General features: G+C 47.2%; 1 protein-coding gene across 1 annotated transcript in view; it reads right to left on the reverse strand.

The window, feature by feature from the left end:
* GRID2IP (Grid2 interacting protein) overlaps positions 1-23,375 on the reverse strand; it is a 144,074-nt gene that overhangs the window by 110,313 nt on the left and 10,386 nt on the right. The window contains exons 2-3 of the mRNA XM_083152944.1: positions 8,619-9,202; positions 5,742-5,896 (exon numbers count right to left, since the gene is read on the reverse strand). Of these exons, the coding sequence (XP_083009070.1) occupies positions 5,742-5,896; positions 8,619-9,194 (731 nt within the window). The 5' untranslated portion in view covers positions 9,195-9,202. The remainder of the gene's footprint in view (positions 1-5,741; positions 5,897-8,618; positions 9,203-23,375) is intronic.

Below are 23,375 nucleotides of genomic sequence, written 5' to 3' on the forward strand. Positions count from 1 at the left end.
GCCTCTAAGGGTTGGTTTAAGCAGGCTACATAGACTGGACATTGCAGTAGTGGTGAAGGAGCCATGTTTTTGCACGTATACACATGCAGCACATGGCAGATACACGCCCCATTAACAGCCATGACATGCCTGCTCTTTTTGAACCACTGCCCGTAAAACCCCACGAGAAGGCAGCCAAGAGATTTACAAGTAACCAATAACATAACTGTAACACTTTAGGTTCCATATTTATGAAGTATAACAATATTTGTGAGGTACTACTAATAGTCAGCAAAATGGCTGCCCCCACATCACATATTTGTAACTAATGTTCATTGGGTGAAGCTCAATATTATAATTCTGTAATTCATATTCGTCTCTTCCAATGTGCAGCAGTCACAAAACTTTGCATAGGAATTGTTTATTATTATTATTATTATTATTATTATTATTATTCAATTTGTGACAATTGCTCACGAGATCGGCTAGGACACACCCGTTGGCTGATAATACTCTGGTGCATTCTGCTACAATTCATTTTCAGAGATTAGCTGGTAAATCTTCTCTGGGGCTTAGTTTTGCATTTGCATACCCCTTGGAGCCTGGATCGTTCACCCCAGATTCCAGAGGAAGAGATTACTACGAGGCCAGCTGCTATGTTGTGCTCGCTGAATGGCTGTCTGGCATTAATGCACAGTTCTGTTTAGATAGCGTTCTCTATATTTATAGCACTGCCACAAGGGAGCCCATTTCAGTGGATCGGTGCTATATTTATCTGTACAAACCTCCCTTCATCTTCTGAAATATTTATTAGTATAGCCAGGGATAAAATGATCTACGATCCATGCGACCCACCTATATCTACAACACACAGAAACATCACAGAAACATCATGCAACTTTGTTATGCTGCACTAACATCTCTTTATTTGGTAGTGAGGTGGTGGCATTCGCTTGTGGGCAGCCATTTGCATTGGCTAATGGAGCCCACACACGCACCGATCCCGGCGTGCGTTGTGGGCTTAACTAGCACACATAGCATCGCATCGTATGCCTTGTGCATACGATGTGCATGCGATGCGATGCTATGCTAGAAAAAGCTAGTACAAAAAGTATGTGCAGCACATATTTTTTGTACTGTACGATGAGGTGCCGCGGGAGCACGCACCCCATCGTACAGCATCGCACCGCCGGCAACGGTGCGTGTGTGGGCTCCTTAAGTCAGTGGTTTCCTAACTGTGTGCCATGGCAACGTGGGGTGCCTTGGAGCACTTGCACGCATGCCCTGGTTTGGTGGTCCAGAACCAATGCAAATTATTTCTGGGGAACATACTGTAATAGGCAAAACCAATGATTGTGCCTTCCAATAATAAAAAATGTGTACAAACAGGGGTGAATCCTGTCCCTCCCCACATAACTGACCCTAAGGACGACATACTGTATAAAATTTTTTACTTAGTTTAATATTTTTCTAAATGACTCAATAACAAACGTTTGGACTAGGGGTGCTACCCTTGGTGGTACACCATAGACTGGTTGGGGTACTTGAAAATAATATTTTAAATGGCAGAAGAAGAAGTCTTGTGATGGCGGAAGAAGTCTCCCACTGCCACGGAAATTAATCACGTCGCGGCACTTCCAGTTCCGTCTGCGGTGTCATCAGTGGGTCCTCGTGCTTTTTCCCCAAGCAGCAATTTCCTTGGATCTACCCTCACTATCATAAGACATCAGTGGCCATCTGCCCCGGGTGGAGGAATCAGCGGCATTAATCTTACAGGAGTTAGCGGGAACCCTGGGGACAGTACACAGCCAGCGACCATACACAGAGGGGCCTGATTCCTGACCGCACACTACTCCTCCGCTACTCCTTAATATAACGACATGGATAAGCATACGCATACCACTCACTTCCACTCCACTCGTTAGTACTGTAGATATTTAAAATAGAAAGAAGGGGGAATCATAATTGAACAACCTAATCAAGGGGTACGGGGGGAAAAAAAGGTTGGGAACCGCTACTCCAGGAAACCTTAAGTAACGAGTGCTGTAGCTGCCCTGGTGTGTTTAACCTTGTGGGGAACAGGAAAGAAATAGGATTATTTGCATCAGGATCAGCCTTTTGGCACAGCTGCTGTGCAAAAATATACTAATGCCACAGGAGGTGACTGAAGTCAAGACGCACATAACAGACATCTCCGATACGAATGTGGAGTCCAAAGACGCAGCATCAGATCATTGGCAGCCTGAGTACGCCTAAGGGTGCCCATACACTAGGGCCATTCCTCAACGATTTGGTCATTTTTTTATCTGATTGCAACGATAAATAGCATAAAAAGCTTCCAAATCGCATGTTGTTGACATCAGGTCCGAGTAGATCGAAGCAGATATAGACTTGCCTGCACCGTCTATTTCTGCTTTTGATCATGGTGCCGCACATCGGGATCGAATCTGCATCGAATGCTGCCAACACTGTGCGATTGAGGGTCACTTTCGAGTCAATTTGGACTATATAGTTAAAAACGAATCCAAAGTGACACTGAATCGCACCGTTTGTACGGGGCATGAGTGTTATATTCTGCAGCCCAGGATATACATTGTCCATGTTCTGTTTCTTCCCTTTCACCAGAAGGTAACCCGGTAAAAGCTTGTTTTCCCCTCGCTTTCCTTGTTCTATTTCTGTCTTCTGTTGATCACGAGATTGTAATTCACAAATCCCCAAATAGCAGAAAGCTGAGAGAAGCGCTTTAGGCGCAGACAGCAGGATCCGGGTGATGCGGTCAGTACCAATGTCAGGCATACCTCTGTGTGACACCTGTCTAGTGTGAGGGTCACCTGTGTCTGCTGTGTACAGTAATGGCACTGGGAACATTAATCAAACCTTTGTTTTTTATTGGTTTCAGGTTATTTTATTGTTCACTCACAATCGCTTAGTGAGGGGCTGAGAGGCAGCTGTATAGACCAGGCTGTGCAGCTTCGCTTGCGTGAAAATACCTCATTCATGCCCAGAATGTTATGTGTACATTTTTCACCTACACTTATTATTATGTAACTTGCTGTTTGTAATTATGTGTATAAGTATATTTATAAACTTGGCTATAACTGTCTCAGGACTTTCTCATGTCCGCCAGCCACAGAAGCCATATGTCCACCAGCCACAGGAGACAGATATGTCCGCCAGCCACAGGAGATAGATATGTCCGCCAGCTACAGGGGGAACATATGTCCACCAGCCACAGGAGACAGATATGTCCGCCAGCCACAGGAGACAGATATGTCCTCCAGCTACAGGGGGAACATATGTCCAGCAGCAACAGGAGACACATATGTCCACCAGCCAAAGAAGAAAAATATGTCCAGCAGAGACATATATGTCTGCTAGCCACAGGAGACCCATATGTATACCAGCCTCAGGGTAAACATATGTCCAGCAACCACAGAAGACACATATGTATACCAGCCACAGGGAACCCATATCTCCAGCAGCCACAGAAGAAAGATATGTCCAGCAGCAACAGAAGACACATATGTCTGCCAGCCACAGGGGGCCCATATGTCCAGCAGCCACAGGTGACCCATATGTCCAGTATCCACAGGTAACCCATACTGTATGTCGAGCAGCCACAGGGGACCCATATGTCCAGCAGCCACAGGAGAAACATATGTCCAGCAGCAACAGGACCCATATGTCCACCAGCCACGGGCGACACATATGTCCAGCAGCCACAGGAGACCCATATGTATACCAGCCTCAGGGTAAACATATGTCCAGCAACCACAGGAGAAACATATGTCTGCCAGTAACATGGGACCCATACAGTATGTCGAGCAGCCACAGGGGACCCATATGTCCAGCAGCCACAGGCAACCCATATGCCCAGCAGCCACAGGAGAAACATATGTCCAGCAGCCACAGGACCCATATGTCCAGCAGCCACAGGACCCATATGTCCAGCAGCCACAGGACCAATATGTCCAGCAGCCACAGGACCCATATGTCCAGCAGCCACAGGACCCATATGTCCAGCAGCCACAGGACCCATATGTCAAGCAGCCACAGGACCCATATGTCCAGCAGCCACAGGCGACCCATATGTCCAGCAGCCACAGGCGACCCATATGTCCACCAGGCACAGGACCGCCACAGCAAAGATGCGCAATCGTCATGAGTAACTCCCCCACTTGTCTTCTGTTTATATAGATCCAAATCATACTTCCCACAGTTAACACTTTTCAAATGCAGCTCTAAATAAGTTGCATCACATTTGTGCGGGTTTTACTTGCATCTGAACCTCCTTGCTAATAGCCCCGATCGGACTACCATGCACAGGGGGAAAGAGGGCAAGATCTGTGCAATCCTAAATGTGGACGCCAAGCACCAAGGCACCTCACTACTTCATGCAAGTGCACTTACAGTACGTGCAACTCAGAACCATGCACTGATGTGCAAGTTGTACATCGTACAGCGATAAGTTCTGATGATCACTGGTAAAGTACAGTAAATTAATTGGATTAGTAATTTGATGACATCTGCAAGTAGCACTCCAGTCACTATTGTAAAACTGAATCTTAAACACACACACACACACACACACACACACACAAAGAAACAGTGTCGGATGTAATGGAGCGATTCTTTGCTACTGATGCTGGTGTCTGTGGGCACACCTATCAGTATTACAGTGTATACAGATGCTGACAGTGGGCATCTCTGTCCCTGCACATTGGGATGCACAGGAGTAACAGCATTTGCATGAAGCTGCAGAAGGTGACCCCAATAGACACAGCTGTGGGTGCTTCTGCTTCCATCTCTGAATCAGGCAGGGAATCTATGAGGCACTAAGGGAAATACCTAGCACTGCGGCTACTAACAAGCCACAGGCCTAATTCAAACCTGTTCGCAGAACAAATTTGGGTACTTGTTACCTAGAACGGCGCCCATCGTGGGCATCGCATGCATTTATAATGGCATGCGATGCGACCGATGCGATGCCTGCGATTTCACATAGAAATGAATGGTAAAAGGTAAATCGCGTCGGTCGCATCGCATGCGGCCACAAAACGCATGCGATGCGACCGACGCGATTACCGCGATTTACATAGGGAATAATGTTAAATGGCCCAATTGACCCGATTTTACATAGGGAACAATGTTAAATGGCCCACAGATCCCAAATAGCCACCCTGAAGTGTGAAATGGCCCCCCAATTGTTAACGCCACCCCACGATCAACCCGAAGCGTGGCGAGCGCAGCGAGCCCGCGAGGGGCGGCGGTACGCGTCCTCCGACCTTTTCATACCCCCACTATCCACGTGGGCGTGGAGTTGAGAATATAAAGTGTGGCGAGCGCAGCGAGGGGACGCGGATACCTTCACAGGTATACGCGTCCCCTCACGGGCTTTAGATTTCAGTTTGAAAACACCCCACTCAAATCTAACTCACTCTGCACATGTTACATCTGCCCCACCTGCAGTGCAGCATGGTTTTGCCCATTCTGAGAACAAATTTGCCTTGCGTTTAACTCTGAATTAGGCCACCCTAATTTTTCCATGTTCACTCTTTCCACTTGGCAGAAGCCCCCGCTCCAAACTTAGTTTGCCATGAAGACTTTTCTTTAAAGCAACAGATACTGAAAAAAGAGTAAGTTGTTTTCTCCTTACCACAAGCATTCTCTGTAACCGTCCTGCAGCCAATCCCTGCTTAGTTCCATTCTAGAACATTACTGACATGAAATGATGCATTCAGAAGACCTACAGAGTGGGGTACCTGATGTTGTCAATCAGCCGATGCTGAGACTCTTCGGTAAGTATCATGGGTAACATATAAGCCAAGCGATCCACTTTCCTCTCCTGAGCATACTGCTTCAACAGAGCAAACACCTTCTCCTTCAGGACGGGCTGATCTCCCAGGACCTCATCAAGCTGTAGGACAATGCCCAGGGGCAGAATGACAGGGATCAGAAAGAGCAGAACACTGAGGTGACGTCAGGCTGAGATTCTATCTATGCCTCATTTACTTTGTACTGTACAATTCACTGACATCACCAGGGGCAGGAGACACAGAGGGACGGTGTTATCTAGCTCATTATTACATCTATAGCAAAGCTGCTGACGTCAATGTGATCATCACAAGAAAAATACACCGGGCCTATGGGGTATCCCAATGACCTACTGTAACTAAGGGCTTGATTCAGACCTGTTTGCTAGGCTGCACATGTTTGCAGCCTAGGAAGGGAGCCTACTGCATTTAACCACGAGCCTGGCTGTTTTGGTGGCCGCACACGCCGTTTCCACCTCACTGTAAAAACCCAGCGAGTTGGAAACAGGGTGGTCAGTTGAATACTGACCCATGAGCTGTAACGGTGAGCAATCAGCACTGCTCGCCGTCACAGCTCGCTAAAGACCACCCAACCAGCACTTGCTCCCTGAGCAGAAATGCTGACCCCCCAACCAACACCTACTCAGTGAGCAATGGGGGCCTTAAGTCACTCACTAGAAACAGCATGCTATGGCCTTAAGTCACTCACTAGAAACAGCATGCTATGTGTAGACCAGTACAGATAAGAAGACCTTGTGGGTTTATGTGCTTCTGTTTCTCTCACTCTCTCCTGTCAGGGGTTTCCACAAGGGAGGATACTAAAAGTTGACAACAGGATCTTCTAAGCAGCCACAGCAAATCACTGAAACTAGTGGCCTCCCTGGCAGAATCTGAAGAATCAGGGAGATTAGAGGTACAAAGCAGGGCAGTAGGAGATTTAAGACTGAAATAGGAGCTACCTGCAGGATGCAGGATGCAGTTAACTATAGGGTATATTCAATGCTCTTTAGCGAGCTGTGACGGCGAGCAGTGCTGATTGCTCACGTTACAGCTCATGGGTCAGTATTCAACTGACCACCCTGTTTCCAACTCGCTGGGTTTTTACCGTGAGGTGGAAACGGCGTGTGCGGCCAACAAAACAGCCAGGCTCGTGGTTAAATGCAGTAGGCTCCCTGCATTAGACGTGAACCTCGCCGTTTAGGGGAATCCTCGCCGTTCTCTGACAGCGAGGATTCCCTTGGAACACGGAATAGGGCAAGCGTCAAGCACGGGGGTTTAATGGCGAGGATGGCCAAAAAAACTGCAACCCTCGCAGCAGACACGCCAGCGGCATTGAATACCTCCCTATGTGTTGGCATGATAAAAAAATGGACATTAGCATTAGGATTAACAAGTTTCAAGTCTACATTGTGCAGTACATGTTGACATTATATAGCCAACATCCTGACTGCCAACATAATGTATGTATTCCATCAGTTGTGGTTTTGTATTATTGCATAGCATCATGTTGATTTGTGTTTGATAACTTCCAGGCTCCTTCCTCCTCCTTCCAGAGTCATGGCCTTTTATCGATTTTATACAACACTACAGCTAATGTGTGATTAAAGTGTGACTAGAGTGCTGTGCGATGCCTACATTACTTCTCTGCGGCTCCCTTTCAACTGCTGTGGTCAAGAACATTTCACTAAAAACTTCCTTCAACGCTCAGAGAGTTACATAACCAGAATAAGGCTACGGAAAGGCAGATGTACAGGGAACTGACGCAGGCCTGGGCGGGAGAATTCCTTGCACACAGAGGTTACTGGGCAATCCCTTACAAATGTTTCATAGATCGCATCTAGGGTTTACTTGCCGGCTTTGCATCACTTTCCTTCGGAAGGGGGCATCCAGGTGGGCTGTTCGGAGGACATGAAATAACAATTACATCATTGTGGGTCCGTCCTCGCTATACAGTGCTGAGGAAACAGGCATTGGTAAGCTGGGAGTTTGGCCATGATGATACAATTCAGAACCAATTGCATCATTGGACCACCGCAAACCACCCCTTTGTGCTGGGAGTGCCACACTGTTACCAGGATCCCCCCAGAAGGCGAAGGCACTTTAAAAAAAAATGGTGACACTCTAGCGCAGGCCTGACCAAACTGTGGCTCTCCAGCTGTTGTAAAACTACAAGTTTGCTAATAGTAAAACTGTGGCAATGCATGCTGGGATGTGTAGTTTCACAACAGTTGGAGGGCCGCAGATTGGAACACATATTTATTTGTGATTTTTTTGTCCAAATAGGATTAGCATACTTAACCAACTTTGGGTTAAGCAGCCATCTGAGGTCTAACAACATTCCGGGACAATGATCCCAATTCAGCATCAGTCGGTAGGCCCCTGCCTGCGCAGCCTGGCTGCCAAGGCAGATGTAGGGCCTCTATTCTCGCAGCGGCTTTGTGTGCCGCCGTGAAAGTGATACGGACACGTCTGCATTGTTCGGACCACGGCCTCCCAACACTGCATCACTGCTCCCCACCATTGCTCAAAATACAACTGCACTTCTGAGTTTCACACGTTCACATGCGCTGAAGTGCAAAAACTGCCTAATAGCGATTTTCTCACTTCTACGATTGATGCTGAATCGCTTCCAATATGTGGAATTAAATGAATTCAGATAATCTCTGTAACCTGTCGCTCATGGGAAACTGGCTAGGACAATGCGTAATGTCAACATTGTATATTTGTTCTGGTTTACAATGCATAACTCTGGGACCATTGCTGGGGATGTAACAATGTCTTCTATACACAACAGCCATATAATAATGTACAATTTGCACAACTTACTTTTTGGTTAAATTCCTGAGCTTTGAGCTTCTGCGCTTGGCTTGCTGCATCTAGTCCCCTTCCGCTAGCACTGTACGCCCTGCTGTGTCTCTGCCTCCGCCCAACACACAGGAGTCCCAGACGGAGCACATCCTGTCCGCTGGAGGTAATCAGTGTGGTCGCCTCCGATAAATCCGTCACAGGTAGACCATTAACTTCAAGTAGGAAGTCTCCAACTTTGACCCCAGCATAGGATGCAGGAGACCCAGGGTTAACACTGTCTACCTGCAGAGGTCTCCCATCACGCACCGTCAGGCCCATCTCCTCCTGGTCTTTCCTTGTTATTTCCACTTGTTGCACCCGTGATATCACCCCAATACTTGGGGGCACATTAAGACACTCTCGGCCCAGTTTTGTCAGGGCGTCAGATGTCAGGGAAGATACCGGCCTTCCCTCTACTTCCAGTATCTGGTCCCCAGGCTGCAATCCTGCTGCATGGGCACTGCTTCCAACTTCCACCCATAGAATGTAACAGGGGCCTGAGCCACCCAACCCAAAGCCAAACGCCTCTGGCCAAGCTTCATTGGTGACTGGCATCGAGGTAACTGCAAAGAGAGAAACATTGTATTTTAGCAAAGGCAACAATAAAAACTACCTATGTCTTCCTGAATGGAACACAAATCAGGAACCTGTCTTCCTACATCAGAAGTATTCCATTGGGTAACCTGGCTTTAGTATACTCACTGTTCTGAGTGGCATATACCGGACCAGCAGCTGTAGGGTATGCTGATCCTGGTAGTGCCATATTGGAGGATCCTAGGGTGCCTGCAGATGAGTGAACCCTTTGTATAGAGAAACATAAATATATGACCCAAAGTAGGTGCTAATATCATGTAGTGCGGGGTGGCATTGCCGTGGCTGGTGGCTTACCCTGTGCTTGTGAGTATATGTAGCAGGGATCTCTGCATTTCAGTTATTATATAAATGTATGTCTCTTTTACTGGCTACATGCATTATGCTTGGGGAAATTATGTTGTGTGGTTCCTATGGGAAGGAAGCAGTAACATTTTATTTAAAAAAGGCCACATTGTGTGGTATTGATTCCAGACTCTGGACATTATTCAGGTCCGTTTTGCAGATTGCCTGCATTCACATGGGGTCCGATGTTTGTGCTGTGCGCATTTCTGCACATGTGCATATGCAGGGTGCGTGCACCCATGGCGAACAGACTATTAGCCGGGTGCATGCACCCAGGACAGCGGGTGGGGGGTGGAGAGTTGCGTGGGGCGGCACCATTAGCATATGGGAATGCCCAGCGTTTCATGGGCGTTCCCATGAGAACGCTGAGCGTTCTCATGCTAATGAGGCCAAAACGGACATGCGGGGGGGGGGGGGGGGGGGTGACGGTCAGCTTACATCACCATATGTCATCTGTCTGCCCAGTTCCCCCCCCCCCCCCGAGTGTACACGCATATATGTAAGGTTGCTCAGAGCAGCCTTACATATGCGTGCACCTTCCACATCTTTCCATGATCGGTGAAAGATCTTTCGATGGTCATCTTTCGATTCAGGTTGGCTCGCTAGGCAGCATACATTCGCTACGTAACGAGCCCATAAACGCCGACCGCCCGAACGCTGCATACATCCCCTGGCATGCGGCCGAAGGTGACAGAAATAATTTGGTGGTCGCTGACCATCAAATGATTTCTCTCCCCTCCCGTAATACCAGTCAGTCTATACCGACTTTTATTTCTGTCGCCTGCCCCGAAGACGGGGCAGGCGCTGAGGTCATGGGATGTCAGCTGCCTGCCCCAAGCAGGTGTCGCCACGCCACGGCTTCTACAGGGGAACGGCCAGCGTTCCCCTGCTGCTGCCTCCTGCACACCCTTGGCCCTCCGCTCCACGAACACTCCGTTGAGTGTGCAATTCACTGAAGCCGTTCGCGACTGGCGTTTGCACATGCGCAAACCCCAACCATCAGGGCTGGAACGAATTTGGATAAAGAAACTTCAAAATTGGTTGCGACAAATTTGCGGTTTTGCCGCCACTCCCTGTTACCGCCGCCACTCCCTGTTACCGTCACCAAGTGGCTGCTGTCTGTTAATCACTCAGCATCTTATTCCCAGCTGGGACATGCGACTCATGCATGCCGCTGAAACCACCGGCTGCGAACGAATCAGCATTGCGTACACCTCTGACTCTGTCCTTCCAGTAAATGACAAGTGGCAGAATGAAACACTGACCAAGACCAGTACATGGAGATTGTAGTCACAGATATTATTTACAGTATGTATATACACAGCTTACACAAAGTGTGATTCACACATTACAGAGGTGTGTTTGGGCTGTGGAACATACAGCACTAGGAAGTCATTCTCACATCCATGCCGCTTTTAGTAACATTGGCAAAGCACCGTGGTACAAGCGTCTCCAAGTATAATAAGATGTACACATGTGGCTGTATGCTTACAGAGCTCATGGTGGTATGTCTACTGACACTGCCTATAAACAGCCACTTATACCAGCATGCAGGATACACAGACCTGCTGCCGTACTATTGTGCCAACAAGCAGAATAAGGAAACTGGTACGGAGAAGGCATGCAATGCAGGATAAAGTCACATACTAATGGGTATATTTACTAAAGTACTACCAATAACAGCCACAACTCCACTTCTGAAAACCCAACCTTTAATAAAAATCCCGGTAACCAGGGCTATTTTTTAGCAGGCTCCAGCAGGAACTGTGGCCCTTATTCTAGTTCACTTTTTCTGACAAAATATTTCTTAGATGGACAAAACCATGTGCACTGCAGGTTTAGGCAGGTGTTACTTGTGCAGAGATAATTAGATTTGGGTGGGGTTTTACACCTGCCTCACCTGCAGTGCACATGGTTTTGTCCATCTAAGAAATATTGTGTCAGAAAGAGTGAACTAGAATAAGGGCCTCAGTTCCTGCTGGAGCCTGCAGAAAAATAGTCCTGCCGGTAACAATATCAGGGGCACAGAAAAATAGTACTGTGGTGTGCAAGATCCCAAACATACAGGCATTTATAAATAGATTTTACATTCCTAATAAGAAGGGTAGTACTGAGCAGTTCTACATACCTCCATACCTCCATAATAAGAACAGATGTCGGGATATATATGTAGCACAGAGAACAAGAGAAGTGGCACTAAGCAGATATACATCTATAATATGAACAGTTTCTGGGAATTGTATTTAGCACATAGAAGTGGTACTAAGCACATGACCATGAATACATAATGGCCCTTATTCTGGTTCACTCGCAAAGGCAAATTCCTTCTCAAATGGACAAAACCATGTGCACTGCAGGTGGGGCAGATGTAACGTGTGCAGAGAGATTTGGGTGGGGTTTAACTTCAAAGCTAGATCTATATTGCAGTGTAAAAATAAAGCAGCCAGTATCTTTCCTGCACAGAAACAAAATAACTCACCCAAACAGGGACGTGCAGTCAGGGGAGGCAGTGCCTCCCCTGTCATAATGATGTGAATAATAAAAAGAAGATATTTATATATCTTCTTTTATTATTTTCATCATTTCTACCTCTCCCCCTGCCTCCTAACATCTTACACTGCTGCATGTGAGGGTGGGAGGCAGCGGGAGAGGTGCCTCCCGCTGTTAACATTAAAACACTGGGCAGCGGGGGGCGGGTAGGGGAGGGCAGGGGGCAGGCTGCAGCAATGGGCTGTAAAAGCCCATTGAAAATGAATGGGGAAGCGACACTTTGGGGCACCAGTATGAATGCACGCCCCCACATGTGAATGGGTCAGCGGATCCAGTGATGGATCCGCTGTCCAATCACACACATGCAGGGCCCACCTGGATAGGATGCAGCAGCGCGACAGCGTGGAGTCCGGCGCCGCTGGGAGATAGCCGCTGTCACCGCCGAGGAGAGGTGAGTCCGCTGGGGGAGGGGGGCGCATGTACGCCCTGCTGCCTGTGCCCGGCCGCTGCATTTTCCATATAGCATGGTATGCGGCGGGGGGGCGGGAGCGGGGGGGGGGGGTCCCGTGCCTGTGGTCCCGTGCGGAGAGATCAGTGCCTCCCCAGGCAATGACCTCACCGCACCCAAATCTAGTTCTCTCTGCACATGTTACATCTGCCCCCCCCCCCCCCTGCAGTGCACATGGTTTTGTCCATTTGAAAAGGAATTTGCATTTGCTAGTGAACCAGAATAAGGGCCAATGGGGCAGATGTATTAAGCCTTAACAAGAGATAAACTGGAGATAAAGTGGAGATAACTTGGAAGAGATAACGCACCAGCCAATCAGCTGTGTTTGAAATATGACAGTTGGGATCTGATTGGCTGATGCGTTATCTCCTTCCACTTTATCTCCAGTTTATCTCTTCACCAGGCTTAATACATCTGCCCCATAGTGAGCAGATGTCGGGAATTGTATTTAGCACAGAGAACAAGAGAAGTAGCACTGAGCAGATGCCCATGCATACATACATACATATGATGAACAGATGCTGGGAATTGTATTTAACACAGAGAATAAAAGAAGTGGCACTGAGCATTTTCTCACATATACATAATACAAACAGATGCAGGGAAGAGTATGAACACAGATCAAAAGAGAGTGGTAATGAGCAACTCCCATACAACATGGTTACCTACCCTCCTGCATTCTGCAGGAGACTCCCTGAAATAACAGCAATCTCCCTCTCTCCCTCATCAGTCTTGCAATCTCCCTCACCTAGCCCACATTACACTGTTACATTTTTTGGGAAAAAGAAATGACAGACAGATATGGAACTAGACACACCCTTTAAGTGGAGCATGACACGCCCCCTCAATGGGGTGCTGTCAGGGCCGGTGTAAGGCTTCTCAGCACCCTAGGCAAAACTTCAACCTACTCCCCCTTCCCCCATACTGCCACCAATACCCACTTTCCAACCCCTTAAGGTATACTTGCCTAACTTTCTGGAATGGCAGTGAGGCTCCCTATAATCAGGTGGTCTTCCCAGCCCCCCGGGAAGGTGGGCAAGTCCCCTGATTTCCTTGGAGGCCTCCCTTTGCCACCCACAACAGAGGAAAAAAGGTTCAGCAAAGTTGGAAAACATTCCTCAAGGGAAATTATGGAGGTGAGGTCTTAGAAGTTCCACAGCAGCCACCTACTTAAGTACAAAAAGGATCCTCATAGACATGATAGGAAGACTTTTTGATAGGCCGACTCAGTGGCGCCCCCCCAGATTCTGGCGCCCTAGGCAGCTGCCTAAAGCTGCCTAATGGTAGAGCCGGCCCTGGGTGCTGTGCAAAATTGTACTATCAACTATAATCTCCCTGAAACTCGTTTTCAAAAGTAGGTAGGTATGCATACATACGTAATAAGAACAGATGCTGGGAATCGTCGGCGAGGGAAGGTCACTTACAGAAATGCACCCCCCACACAGTGACTCTGTTTCCGCAGAAGCATCAGCAGCAGGCAGGGTTACACAACCAGTGCTCCCTACAGTTATTCCTCTGACAGGTGGCGATACCATGGGCGGCACCTAGGCTAAGCAGTCAGAAGACAGGAACAGACCGTCACAGACAGGTTAATGGCTGCATAGGTAGAAATGAAGTCTGTCCACAGTCGGCGTTTAGCTCAGGATACAGAGATTAGGGGGGGATTAACATCTAGGCCACTTATTCAGTGTAGGAAATCACTTAATTAAGCAGGACGTGACTGACGATAATTGTAGCCAGTGGGTAACCACATAATAGCCTGCCTCAGAGGTGGAAGCAGAAGCCCTCAGAGTTATCACTATTGATGGTTGCCGTCCTGTAACTTTGGCCATTATTCTGGTTCACTCGCAAAGGCAAATTCCTTCCCAAATGGACTAAACCATGTGCACTGCAGTGGGGCAGATGTAACATGTGCAGAGAGAGTTAGATTTGGGTGAGTTATTTTGTTTCTGTGTAGGGTAAATACTGGCTGCTTTATCTTTACACTGCAATATAGACCTCACTTTGAAGTAAAACCCCACCCAAATCTAATTCTCTACGACCTTGCCTTTGCGAATGAACCAGAATAAGGGCCTTTATGCTAATGCCTCTACACAGCCCTTCCCTGGTGTTCATCCGCGCATCCAAATGTACAGGAGACACCACTGTCAGCGGCCATATACGCAGTTATACGGATTGTCTCACAATTGAAACAGATTGGCAGATGTAGTTTCTCATCCGTTTATGTGGGAATTTAAGCATCTGTCACCGTTACCGACAGTCCCATAGTGTGCCAACAAGACCGGCCATTTCTGTGTGCGCGTTAAGACACCTGGTCACTGGCCAGGAAGGTATCCAGAAACCTAGGTCAACATTCACTAGGTAGACACCCTATGGCTGGCTGCAAATACTGGCTGCATTATTTTTACACTGCAACTCTAAATAATGGCCTTTCCAATGGAGGTCGACACCTATGAATGGTCGACATACCCATAGTCGACAGGGTCTAAACCATGTGCACTGCTGGTGGGGCAAATGTAACATGTGCAGAGAGAGTTAGATTTTGGGGGAGTTATTTTATTTCTGTGGAGGGTAAATACTGGCTGCATTATTTTGACACTGCAATTTAGATTTCAGTTTGAACACACCCCACCCCAAATGTAACTCTCTCTGCACATGTTACATCTGCCCCACCTGCAGTGCAGCAGGGTTTTGTCCATAAAAGGAGTTTGGTTTTGTAAACCAACCTGAATCATAGGGCCTGATTCTAATCCCACCGCTTCCCAGCACATTCGCACGGGGGAGCGATCTTTGGTGTCTGCGCATGTATGCTCATATGCAGACACTGGGTGCCAGCGGGCAAGGCAAACTGCTAGTTCGCCGTTCCATTCACACCCGCCAGTGCAGGCGGGGGTTGTGGGGCGCTGGTGGGTGGACGCACCCATGAGAACGCTATAGATTGTAAGCTTGCAAGCAGGGCCTTCCTAACTCTATGTCGGTTTGTTTCGACCCAGTTTGTTTACCATTGTACAGCACAACGGAATATGCTGCGCTATATAAGAAACCGTAAATAAACTCTAAATAATGGGCTTTCCAATGGAAATTTGGCAGTGACGCGGCTGGCGGGGGTGGGCAGCTGACATCACTGGTTGTCAACTGCCCGCCGTGTTCCCGTACAGGGTACACGCAAAACGAATGCACCTGAGAGTTTCTTAAGCCCAGTACACACGGGGGGGAGATATATTGCTCAGCAATATATTGCCCAGTGTCTCCTTTGCATCAGCGACCAGAGATGGTCGCTGATGAAAAGGAACCTCTGCTGGGGGAGCCGCAGAGGTAATTAGCTGCGACCAGCGATTACAATGGGGCAGAAAACGAAAGCGCTCACCCGGCGATTTATCGCTGGTGCGCACTCCAATCACTGGCAATATGGTCGCCTGCGACCATATTCCCAGCGATTATAGCCCCTATCGCCCCCGTGTGTACACAGCATTAGTTTTGCGTGTACGAAAAAAATTACTCGATTGGTCGGCGACCATCAAATTATTTGGTCCCTGCACCTAAGGCTGCGAATGGATGGAAATTTACAGTACAGCATGTGAACCAGCATAAGGTCCATAGTGTATACATAGGGTATATTCCCTAAAGGTCAATTTTAATTCATTTTATCTAAATTATTGTATTTCTGGGGCTACATATATTTACTAACAGAAAATTCTTATAATGATTTGCAATTGTAGCAAAGGTGCGTCTTAGCCCCTGAAACACATCGATTTAAATAGATCAAAGTATAGGCACTGTCATTCATTTCTGTTTCTATAATGAAACACCCCTGCAGACGTTGGCCCTTATTCAGATCTGATCACAGTACAAATTTGTTCTCAAAATGCACTGCAGGTGGGGCAGATGTAACACGTGCAGAGAGAGTTAGATTTGGGTGGGGTGTGTTCAAACTGAAATCTAAATTGCAGTGTAAAAATAATGCAGCCAGTATTTACCCTGCACAGAAACAAAATAATTCACACAAATCTAACTCTCTCTGCACATGTTACATCTGCCCCACCTGCAGTGCACATGGTTTTGCCCATTTTGAGAACAAATAAGGGCCATTCACATCAGAATGAACCTACCTTCTACTCACAGAGCAGTACTATAAATGGGTTAAATAGTAAAACACAAACAAAAACATTCCAGGTGTGTATGTGAAAAACCCAGAATGTCCATCAAAACCGCAGACAATTGCAAATCATCTGTTGTGTGCAGGAAGAGCATCCGTATTGCACACAGAAAGCTGAAGCCTACTAGCCTACATGAATGTTTGTGGCCGCAGTTTTCCATTGGCTTCCCACTGTAACAGCTCAGCAGTATACTACCATGCCACGTGTAGCCTACACCTGGAGACTCAGTATTACTACCTGCACATTGAGCAGGGAACGTCTGACTTCAGTTCCGGTCATGCTCCAGCGGCCATCAGACCACTGTTTGGTAACTAAGCAGGCACCATCCATGTAAGACCTACGCTGCACCACAATGATCTCTCCCCATGTGACACCCGTGGCTTACCTGCAGTGCTCCGGGACCAGAGGGAAAGCAGGCGCTCACTGCCAGGCCCTACAAGATCTGCACAGGGTTTGTATCAGTTACACCCCAGCGGCAGAGAGAAGGGTGTTTCTATAACAGGCGGTCTGGTTGCCTTGAAACCTAATCAGCCATTCATTAAGAAGGCAACATGAGTGATATCTTGCTGACAGGATGTGTTGCGTTGCTAGAGGAGGAACAGAACAGTACTGGGTGTACATGTAGGGTAAGCGTGCCCATGGACTTGGCAGTCCTGCTTATGGGTCAGCATAGAAGGGGTGTTACGTTCCGTTTAACTTTCTTCTTTATATTGACTATTTTCAGCAACAACAGCATAATATGGGGAGTGCGCAGAAAGTGCTGGGTGCACAATCGAAAGTGCAATTAAACATCCTAGCGACTGATGTATGACATTGTGTTTGCATAATACTTAACTTATCCTAAAATAACGTCTGTCATTTATTTACCCAACTCTAATCTTGAATGCTTGATAAAGAGTAATTAAATAATGGTGGCCCAGAAAGGACCGCTATCATCTAACTAGGGCTGGGCAACAGCGGCCCTCCAGATGTTGATGAACTACAGATCCCAGCATGCCTTGCATCAGTTTCAGCATGGCCACATAGCAAAACTAATGCAAAGCATCCTGGGATGTGTAGTTCATCAACATCTGGAGGGACGGTGTTGCCCAGCCCTGATCTAACCCCACCCATAACTATTCTACCTAAACAACAACAGCCTAGCAACAAGCGGTATCCGCTCAACCTTCTAACTTCACTACCCACCTGTCCGGGTGGTGTTGCTGTACCTGACCCAGGTGAGCCAGCAGAGGCCCTATAGTCAACAAAGGTGAGCGCACCAAAAACAACTATGAGCAATCAATCCACCCTTAAAAATGACCCAAAACCAGTTGACCTGCCGTTCTTTCCAGCCAAACAGCTAACGCAATAAACCACCCCACCACCACTAAAAAAGGGGAGGGAGGGCGGACAGATCATGAACAAGATGCTGACTCCTCCTCTTCCTGAACAGTATATTCCAGGTAACTTTGCCAACCCTGCATCCTTATTGGATGCTGAGTCACATGCTTCCTATGGCCTCGAATGTTTAACCCACTCCTTTCCTGTTTCAGTCATTCCATTCTTCCATTCTTGGTACAACATAAACTCTAAATATGCTTCATACACCGAAGACCCTGCACCTTTGAACATCTACCTCTCAGGGGTGAATCCTATTAGCCGCTAGTTCCCCTATGGTACATGTCAGTGTGGCTATAGGCCTCAGTTATGGTACATCCATATTACTGTATTTTTGTTTGCAGGCATATGGGGGGGAAGCATACAAAAATCCACTAGTCCAGGGCTAAATCAGGCCATGAGGTGGTTGTCACGGTGACAGAAACTTGCTGCCCTTGCCCCTCAGACTGTGGCTTCCTTATATCATGTCACTGTCTATGGGGCCGGTTCAGCCTCCAACACAGGGCTGCAAATTGGTATCGGAGGACCATGCATGCGCATGGTTTGCGCGAGCCCTCCGTGCGGTCACAGACAGTGTAGGCCTGTGATCGCAGGCCATACACTGGCTGATTGACCAGTGAGCTTGTAGGCGGCACCCCAGCATTTTCTGGGAGAGCTGCCAAAAAAACGCAGGTGGGCCTGGCCATTAGGAGGATAGGGGTAACCTATTGGATGGTTGGTGAGTGTGAATGGATTTCCTTCTCCTCGCACCGCTGCAAAGTCATTCGCAGCCGTGGACATGGGTGGGATTCCACTCTAGAGGGGAGGGGGCTAAGTGATCACTGATCAGATCTGAATCAGCCCCTATGTTACAAACACCATGATCTTTACTAACACATCACTTACCTGCTAATATACTTTGTGCAGCTGGGGAAGCCTGTATCTTCCCACTCTTAAGGTGGCCATACATCAGAAAGACATTGCACCCAATCATACAATCTCAATGCATTGTAATATGGATTGTATGCAGATCGTGTGCACATAGTGTGTACACAATCATAAATCACACAATGTCCCAGCCCCGGGAGATTGGAGGATTGGAGCTATGATCTGACGTGCTGCACGTCAGATCAGTTGGGATAGGGAGCAAATTGCATGTGCTTTTAAGTACATGCAATCTGTCTTTAGATGGCTCATACAACCAGAGTCATGTGACACTCCCTCCCTAGCAGAGAAGAGAGGTGCAGCTTACGGGCGCCCCATGGCAGTAAAGATGCTGGGAGCCGCAGAAGTTTCCAAGCAGCAGACGGGTGGGCGGCTGAAGAGGCCGGTGAACGTCCTTTTGCACAATTCTGTCACTATGAAAACAGTTTTCAGATGGTTGCTGCATTCGGGCTATTTAATAATGGCATAACACAGCAGATGTGTGCAGATTGGTAGTTGCTGGCAAATTTATATTTGGTACTCCTTTTGATTCTAGTAGGCCGGCCCCTATTTAAATGAAGCTTCAATCATAAAATAATGCAGCAGATGGATTGTATGACAGATTGTGAGTACATTGTGTGTCTAAAAACCACCAAGGACTGCCGGGGAGTTGAAGGGAAATTGGACACAATCATGATTGTTATGCAGGGTACACACCAGGACGACCCGCTCACGATGCACATCGTGAGCGGGTCGTCAGTGTCTCATCCGACCTGCTCATGGTGACGCGGGGGGGCACGACCTGCTCACGATGTGCACCGTGAGCGGGTCCGATCCGATGGCGACCCGCACCCGGCTGTATGGTCGTCATTGAGATCCTACCTGCAGCAGGTAGGATCTCAATAACAACCGACCGACCCGCGGGACCGCGCATCGGATCGGTATCGGTCCACACCAGGACAGAAAAGTGCCCAATCAGCACACAATCTACATCCAATTGGTCGGAATTCGATCTAGATTGTGGGGATCGGGCCCTAGTCGTCCTGGTGTGTACCCAGCATTAGACCGGTCTTTCTGATGTATGGCCTCCTTAAGGCCCTTATTCAAATCTGATCGCAGTACAAATTTGTTCTCAAAATGGGCAAAACTATGTGCACTGCAGGTGGGGCAGATGTAACATGTGCAGAGAGAACACATCCATTCGGACAGTGAGCACATTAATTCGCACAGTGGGATTTCACTAGAGCAGGGCGGCGGCTTAACTGACCGAGCTGTAACAGACGAGAGTGGACTCTAAAGGTGCCCATACACTAGTAAGATTTATCTTCAGATCTGGCTGATTGGAACAAAAACATGGTTATGGATGAGTGACAGTTTGGCAGTTTTCCAGCATTTTCAAGCACATGGTCAACTGTCATTTGCTCTCATCCATAACCATGTTTTTGTTCCAACCAGACATATCTGCAGATAAATCTGCGTGTGTATGGCCACCTTAACCGGCAGCTGTCCCAGGTCCTGAAAGGAGATAATCTGCAGAAGAGTGTGAAAGCTGCAAGTATGCCATCATCTCTCACACACAAACTATAAACTGTGTATTTACTTCTAGCAACTGTTTATAAGGTCCCTTATGTGTCGCCAAATGATGACAAAGCTATAGAAACATGGAACTGTAACAGGTAAGATGGCTCAGCTGTTGGCCACACAGTGGCTGCAACCAATGTTCCCTCTAAGTTTACGAAGTCTGTGTGCAGCAAAAGATTTTGGCTGTACAACTTTGGAAGGAAATTTAAATTTTTGTGCGTCACATATATAACTGGAAAATGACGTTCAGCATTTGTGTTAACTTTACTTCAAAATGATATTAAACATTTAAACATTCAAAACACAGCACACAATGTAGTTAATGGGTGAAACACACATTAATTGATCCACAACTGCAAAAAGGGACCACTGCTTCTTTGTGCGCTCTTGTAATGTCTGTGCGCATGCTCGTCTGCAACCCATGAACCTATGATACAGTACATGAGCCTTTGGTAGTCCGTCTCTCTAACCTTACAAGCTGATTGTATCAACCAAACCTGTCTATAATACTGAACGAGGCTGTGTACGCTGGCCCCCCTGCTCAGGACCCTTCCCTGCTCAGGAATCAAGTCACTGTATCTGGAGATGCATTTGTGTCGCACGTATAATTCTGCATGATACAGGATATATAATATAATAATATTATTTTAAGGGTAATTTAAAAATATAATGTTGGCATTGGCCATTTTTGCAGAGGGATAACTGAGCAATGATAACTTTGCAGGGTTGCTTAGTCACAGGTTGTAAGTTATCCGCATTCTGCGCAAGGTCCAGGCAGGACGTAGCAATAGCAAAGCCCTATATAACTAAGGCTGGCTGGTGATGTTTGCTGAAATGTATTGTTACACTGGAAACTGTAAGTGACAGGGGAGACCTATTGTTTCCCTGTGTCTATAACCAGGAGTATTCCTGCGGCGGAGGTAATGTGAGAGGCTGAAGATGTCACTCTGAGATAAGTAACTGACACTTACAGAGAGGGGACCAAGTGTTGCTATTCATTAGAAGGCAATTTAATCGCAGTGACCAGTAATGCACTATACCCCAGGGCTAATACACAACCTATGTTATCCGAGGTTACTGCACTAAGTGCTATACAGAATGATGCCTTCCACTGTTATCATGTCTGTGTCGTCCTTTTACAAAGTGTCAGGTATTTGAAAATGAGGAATGACTGAAATAGGTCGACACGGGTTAGGTCAACGGGGTCGCTAGGTCGACAAAAGCATTAGGTCGACAATGGGAAAGTCAAGTCAAAAGGTTGACATGGGTTTTTCACGTTTTTTGAGCAGACATGTGCCGACAGATGGTATTTCCTACCCTACCATCCACTACGGCATGTTGGGAGAATATAAAAGTGTGCGAAGCACAGCGAGGCACCGTGCCTGAAGCATGGCACACTTAGACTGTGTCCATGTTGACTATGTTGACAACTGGAACAAAAAAAAATGTGAAAACAACTTTTTGACTGTGGATCTTCCCTGTCAACCTTAGCCATGTCTACCTATTTCAGGTGTCGACCTAAGCCTTGTCAACTTTCAGTGATCGACCCAATGTATGTCAACCTAAATACCGTGGACCCAGGACCGGCGCCACCACTAGGCAGGACTAGGCATTTGCCTAGGGCGCCAGCCACTGGAGGGCGGTACTGAGCCGCCGAGGTACCATAAAGAGGTACCAGAAAGCAGGGAGCGGGGAGCAGGTGAGTCTGTAATCCTGCAACAGGGTTTGTACAGAGACAAAAAAAGAAATGTCACTGTGTGGTGCACCTAAGAATTGACACAATAATACGTAACTTTTTATTGGATAACTCTAAAATTGGTAGCGAAATAATGGACACACAATACACAAAAACATATATGACACAGACAGGTGTTTTAAAAAGGGTACTGATACCCTCACGACGCTGGGCCCCCAATCCCAATGAAATTTATGAGAATGCTTTTATTTGTGTACACATAAAATGCTTTGATGTTTTAGCAGTAACTTAGTACCTAGGACGTTCTCCTTAATTAGTGGAGAATTGACGGGTATGATACCCGGTCTGATAGGTACTCACGGCTGTTGTGCGAGTGATAGTATATGGATCAACTCACACAATTTTTACAGTTTGAGTGCTGGTTAATCTCGAATGCACTCTGAATTACCACAATTATAACAACAGTCCTGCCCCCCGTAATAAGTGTGGGTCTAGGAAAGGTAGTGGTGCTCTGCAGCAACGCTAGTCTGACCCGCTGTGTGGGATGCGGGTATGAGCCGGGCGATGGCGTCGGGTAGCGGTGTAGGTAACTGCGCCCGGTGGGAAGTACCGAATGCGGCTATGTTTGATGCCGCAGACGTTCCCACTTGCCAGTTCTGATACAACACGGTGTTAGTGCACAACACACCGTGTCTTGCCCTGGTGAGATATGCCAGGTATCAGATCGCCAGAGCGTGCTGCAGAGGAAAAATACTTTAAGCTAAAACAGATCAAAATGCATTTATATCAGGGAAGGGAAGGGGGACACAGACGAAGTGTAACGGTCGGCATACGCTTCGCCAAGGAGCTTTTTCAAGACCAACCTGAGGGGCAGCAGGAAGTTCATTAAATACCTGCCTCTAATGAATATTCATCAGATGCTAATTTCCAGGGTGTGACCAGGTAACAAGTTGGCTAGTGATTGCGTTGGGCATGTGGATTCAATTAGTCATGTGGAGTTGTAAATAATTAGTATACATGCCCGGTTGATAAAGTAGTACAAATAAAGTATTGATGTTTAGAGAAAGAAGAAAGAATTAAAAGTTTAA

The sequence above is a fragment of the Crinia signifera genome, chromosome 7 (genome assembly GCF_055691185.1).
Source record: "Crinia signifera chromosome 7, ASM5569118v1, whole genome shotgun sequence".
In the NCBI taxonomy this organism is placed as follows: domain Eukaryota; kingdom Metazoa; phylum Chordata; class Amphibia; order Anura; family Myobatrachidae; genus Crinia; species Crinia signifera.